Here is a 6,000-nt window from a genome sequence, read left to right on the forward strand (position 1 = left end):
GTAGCTGAGGCTGGCTTCGAACCTGTGTGATCCTCCTGTCTCAGCCTCCCAAGCGCAGGGATTAGAAGCGTGCGCCACCACGCCCAGCTTAAAATCCACTTTTTAAGGGCACAAAATTCAAATAACATAATATTATTATTCATTAGAATTTTTTAATTTTTATGGTACAGGGGTGAAACCCAGGGCCACTCTACCTCTGAGGCATACCCCCCAGCCCAATTTTACATTCCTTATTTTAAAAGGGTCTCAATGAGTTGCAAATTGAGGCTATCTGCTAACTGCGACCCTCCTGTCTCAGCCTCCCAAATGCTGGGATTACATGTGTGCACCACCATGCCCGGCATCATTGGATTTTTAAAAACAAGTATCTGTGAAATAATTCTGAAAATGATGTGTGTGTGGGGAGGAGGGTACTGGAGATTAAACCCAGTGGGCATTGTACCTCTAAGCTACATATCCAGGCCTTTTTGTTTCTGAGACAGGGTCTCTTGTGATTCTCCCATCTCAACCTTCCAAGTACTGGGATCATAGATGTGTGCCACCATACCAAGCTCCCTCAGTAAGTTTAAATGTTTAAAAACAAAAAGAACCTCTGGATGTGGTGTACACATCTGTAATTCCAGTATTTGGGAGGCTAAGACAGGAGGATTCCAAGGTCACTACCAACCTCATTAACTTAGTGAGCCCCTCTACAACTTAAGTGAGATCTTGTTTCAAGATAAAAAAAAAAGAAGCCTGGCCTAGTGGTACATGCTCATTATCTCAGTACATGGGAGGCTGAAGACAGGAGGCTCTGAATTCTCAGACAGCCTCTCAGCTACTTAAGGCCCTCCTCAACTTAGGACTTTCAAAATAAAAGAAATATATATTTTTTATGGGTCTGGGGATGGAACCCAGGGGCATTTGACGTCCAAGCTATACCCCTTGCCCTACTTTTTATTATTTATGTTGAAACAGAGCCTCACTAAGTTGTAGAGGACCTCACTAAGTAGTTGAGGTTGTCTGCGAAGTGCACGCCTCCTTTCTCAGCCTCCCGAATGCCAAGATTACAAGCATAAGCCACCACACCTGGCTAGAATAACAATTTTTTAAAAATCAGGTTGGGGGTGTAGCTTAGAGGTAGAATGCCCCTGGGTTCAATCTCTAGCACCACGAAGAAAAAAAAAATAAAATATTGATAGTGTAGCTGAGAGGTAAAATGCCCCTTGGTTCAATCCCTAATAGTATGCATGCATAAATAAATGAGTAAGCAAATACAGATAAACCAAGTGGGGCACAGTGGCACACACCTATATTCCCAGTACTCAGGAGACCGAGGCAGGAGGATTGCCAGATGAAGATCAGCCTAAGAAACTCAGCAAGACCCAGTACACAAAAAGTAGCAGCAGCAGCAGCATTAACCCAAACATATTAGATAAAAAGGCACATAAAACATTTAATATCTAACAGTCAAATAGCATTTTATTTTTACCTGGGCTCCTTCTCCATGGTATAAGCAATTTACTACATTGTCTAATAGGTTGATATCCAGTTTCTGGCTGAAATCGAGCAGCTGACGAGCTGCATGGTCTGCTAACATTGTCATAATTGCTGGCATAGATTACTGAAAGGAAAGAAAAAAAACCATTAAAGCTGCCTATTAAGTCAAATTATCATGTCAAACACTCTCTACAATTTATTTTTACTTAAATCATGTCCTTACAAATATTTTAAATAAAGACTTCAGAGACTTTACCTACTTATTACAAAACAACCAATATGAAAGCAAGTAACAAAAGCTGAACTACTTAGCTATTCCATGACTACATTAGTTATTAGGATCTTTTTAGTTCTCCTAGTTTTTAGACTCCAGAAAAATGTTACTAGCCCATCAATACTTTATGAAGTAGGGTAACCCATTTTTTAAGTAAATCCATTTTTAGGCATTATAGCCCTAAAAACTAAGTTGCTAATCTTTTTTTTTTTTTTTTTTTTGGGTAGTACTAGGGATGAAACCCAGGGGTTTTCTATCCCCAGGCTACACTCCCAGACCTATTTTATATTTTATTTGGAAACAGTGTCTCACTAAGTTGCTGAGAGCCTCACTAAGTAGCTGAGGCTGGCTTTGAACCTGCACAATCCTCCTGTTTCAGCTTCCCAAGTGCTGGGATTACAAGCATGGGCCACCACGTCTGGTTCTTAGTTACTAGTCTTGGTTGCATATTTGGGAGGCCCAGGTTCACTGCCATCCTCAGCAATTTTAGGTCCTCAGCAACGTAGTGAGACTCTGTTTCAAAATAAAGAATGAGCTGGGGGTGTAGTTTGGAGGTAGAACCCCTGGGTTCAATCCCCAGTACCTTGGGGAAAAAAGTCTTGATTGCGTTGGGTGTGGTGGTGCATCCTTGTAATCCCAGCATTCGGGAGGCTGAAACAGGAGGATCACAGTTAGTGGATAGCTTTAGCTACTTAGTGAGGCCCTTTGCAACTCAGTGAGACCCTGTTTCAAAAAATAAACAATAAAAATAGGGCTAGGGGGTGTGGTTCAGAGGTAGAATGTCTCTGGGCTCTATCCCCAGTACCAGGCAAAACAAACAAGAACTTGATTGCAATCTTTTCCTCATGGATTAGTGGATATGCCCCCCACACCCATTCAGCTCTTCTGGGCAGTCAGTATTTTAAGCTCCCTTCACCTATTTTAAAGATATGCTGAAAAGACAGGATGTGCAGCCAGATGTGGTGGCCTATGATTGTAATCCCAGTACTTGGGAGGCTGAGACAGAATTGCAGGTCAGTGGACAGCCTCAGCAGCTTAGTAAGACTCTATTTCCAATTAAAATATAAAACATAGTTCTGGGGGTATAGCCTAGAGGTAGAAGGCTCTTGGGTACCACCCCTAGTACCACACACACACACACACACACACACACACACACACACACACAACAGATGTTAAACATTTGAATTTTTATATTACATTTAACTTTAGTATGAACATACAAGATTTCATATTATAATTACAAGGAACAAGTATCCACCAAATCTTTGTAACAATTCCAAATCCTATACAGAATTTACTTTCTACACTCAATCTTTCAAGTTTGTTTCACCTCAGTGAATACTAGGATTAAAATTACATTTCCAACATGCTTGTAATCCCAGTACTTGAGGCTGAGACAGGAGGATCAGTTTCACAGCCACCCTTAGCTATTTAGTGAGGTCTCGGAAACTTTCAAAATCCATTTCAAAATAAAGAATAAAAAATAGGGCTGGGGGTATAACTCAAAGGTAGAATGACATTAGTTTCAATCTCCAGTATGGCAAAAAAAAAAAAAAATTAAACAAATAATTTCTAATCAAACAAATTCCTTGAATATGTGGTCTAGAAAAATTCTATGACAACATGTCAAACAAGATTTACAATTTCAGATATTCATTGACAAGGTAAAATCTTGCCAATTTCCAAAAAACCCCCACCAAATTCCATCATAACAATAAGGAGCTTCGAGTCAGGTAAATATAATTTGCTAAAACCTGGTTCATATGCAAAGTTACCATTCTAAGAGGATTCTACTTTAAGATGCTGGCTAGCACACACCCACATTTTTAGTTGCCCAGAATTATAAACATTTTTCCTATTTTTTCTTCAAAGTCATTGCCACTCAAGCGTAACTGGTTGAATCAGTAATTCAGAACCATTTGGGGCCAAAATACCATAGACTCAGGAATACAATGGCTGTAACCCAATTCTAGAAGCTCACAATTTTCTATACCATTAAAAAGGTATACATCTTGAAACCCAGCTATGAAATTCTTAGCATAGAGCATCTACAACAGGTTAAGTGGTCATCTCCACTTCTCTCCCTTTTAAAAATCTTCCAGGGAGCCAGGCATGGTGGTGCATATAATCCCAGCAGGGGAAGCCCAAGGGAGGAGGATTGCAGGTTCACAGCCATCCTCATCAGCTCCTACTTAGTGAGACCCTGTTTCAAAATAAAGAATGAAAAATAGGACTAGGAGTGCAGCTCAGAAGTACAATGCACCTGAGTTCCATCCTTAGTACTGAAAAAAACAAACAAAAACTTCCAGGATCAGGAAGAGAGGTTAATTGGACTACACTGTGCCTGGACAAACTAGTTTGATAGGGAAAAAATTCTTAATTTTTGGCTATTTTACAGCAGTTGAAAACTATTCTTACTAACAGAAGTAACTCCAATTTAGTGAAATTATTTTAATTAAAAATGTAAAAGTCAGTTACAGTTAAATTTTAGGTCCAAAAGATGAGTCACTAAAGTTAAATGTAATATAGAAAAATTCAAAATATTAAGGACAAGAATCTTTTATTCCTATAATCTTCTAGTCCATTCTGTAACCAGTATTAAAAGTATTTTTAAACATCAGCATCCCCATCATACAAAACAAAAAACCCATCTAAATGCTAACATAAAAGAGGAAATACGTATTTCACGAATAAATGTGTATGTATCCTATGCTTTCAAGTGTCAAGAAACTTTAAAATATTAAATCTAAAAAAAAAAAAAAAAAAAAAGGGCATGGTGGCACATGCTTGTTATCACAGTACTTGGGAAACGGAAAGGACTGCAGGTTCCAGGACAAACTCAGCAAATAGACTTTCACCAACCTAGTGTAATCCTGTTTCCAAAAAAAAAAAAAAAAAATTAAAAATAGGGCCGGGGATGTAGCTCACAGTAGAATGACCCTGGATTTAATCCCAGTGCCCCACGCAGGAGCATACACACTTCAAAAAATAAATAAGCGCCAATATCTATGTATCAAGTTTCCGATATTTGTTAAAAACTAAACAAACTTTTCTCCTACTTGCCATAATTTACAGCCAAATAAATAAGCAAATAAAGTGACTCTCTTAGGGGGTTCATTTTCAAGTACTCTATGGCCAAGAGTTCACCACGCTATATTCATTTGATACATCACGTTCAGAATTGAAGCGTTTAGCTATGGTAGTTTGCCATCCTCAGAACTAGCGGTTATCTTCGAAATGACCTACCTATTCTTCAATAGTACAGAAATGGCGGCTTTGTGGTCAATGCCAAGCACAAGTAAGCCCCCAAATCAAAAAGCTTCCAAAACACTCTTTCCTCTATCAGCAATGTCCTACACGCTTATGATATACAATCAGACAGCAAAAGGGAGAGCTGGGGAGGTGTAAACACCAACGCTTTCTTTCTCGTTTGGACCCCCCCAATCCTAAAGTCCACTCACTGGTTTGCATATACTAGGAATTATCTAGCAATGCTGTGACTCTACAAGTGATTACCAAAATACCTTCACTGTCACTCCAAACTGAACAGGCAAGCAGGTACACACTACTAGTTTCCCCCCAAAACCAGAAAAATCACAACCGGTGCTTAATGGTAACTTCCCACTGGGTGAAGAAAAAAAAAAAAAAAAGGCTGGTACAAAGCAAAAGACTGCTACTTCGGTGTGTGGGCAATCGCCTGTTTCATTCAAGTAGAAACACACCTCACTAGGGCCCGCCCTCCCCTGGCTTCCCACCCGAACCGACTCCAGCACTTCTAACTATAGCACTCGGGAGCACGCACTCACCCCGCCCAAAGTCGGAGGAGGCTTTAGACCAGTCGACTTAAGTTCACCGCCCCATTCTCTAGGCAGCATGGCCTCTGCGTGATCACAGGCGCCCGGGGCCGGGCAAGGAGTTAATGCTTCCTCTACTCCACCACTTCCACTTCCTTCCATCCCAAACTCCAAGCCATGAGAATGGAGAATCGGGGTACCATCTAGTGTACATGGCCAGCAGTAAATGACTGGACCAACTTAACGCACTGAACCCCCCGGGAAAACTACAACGCCGGACCCCACTGGCAGACCCCTGAAAAAAGTAACCCATCTTCCTTACTTCTCGTCATACTCTTCAGAAACAAAAACCCGAAAAGCTGTAGAGTTTCTCTGCAGGAGGAGCAGAGACTCGGCAGCCCCTCCCTCCCCCATCCTAAGCTCTCCACCGAGGGGGCCACGTGATGCAGG

The 6,000-nt window shown here is 40.7% G+C and overlaps 1 protein-coding gene across 2 annotated transcripts in view; it reads right to left on the bottom strand.

The window, feature by feature from the left end:
• Positions 1-1,597, bottom strand: part of XPO1 (exportin 1) — a gene marked incomplete at both ends in the record, with an annotated part of 73,662 nt that extends 72,065 nt beyond the window's left edge. For both annotated transcript variants that reach the window (XM_080711497.1, XM_080711496.1), the window contains one exon: positions 1,472-1,597. In XM_080711497.1, the coding sequence (XP_080567623.1) occupies positions 1,472-1,597 (126 nt within the window). The remainder of the gene's footprint in view (positions 1-1,471) is intronic.
• Between the last annotated feature and the right edge of the window lie 4,403 nt (positions 1,598-6,000).

The sequence above is a fragment of the Muscardinus avellanarius genome, assembly GCF_963383645.1.
Source record: "Muscardinus avellanarius genome assembly, chromosome: 15".
Taxonomy (NCBI): Eukaryota; Metazoa; Chordata; class Mammalia; order Rodentia; family Gliridae; genus Muscardinus; species Muscardinus avellanarius.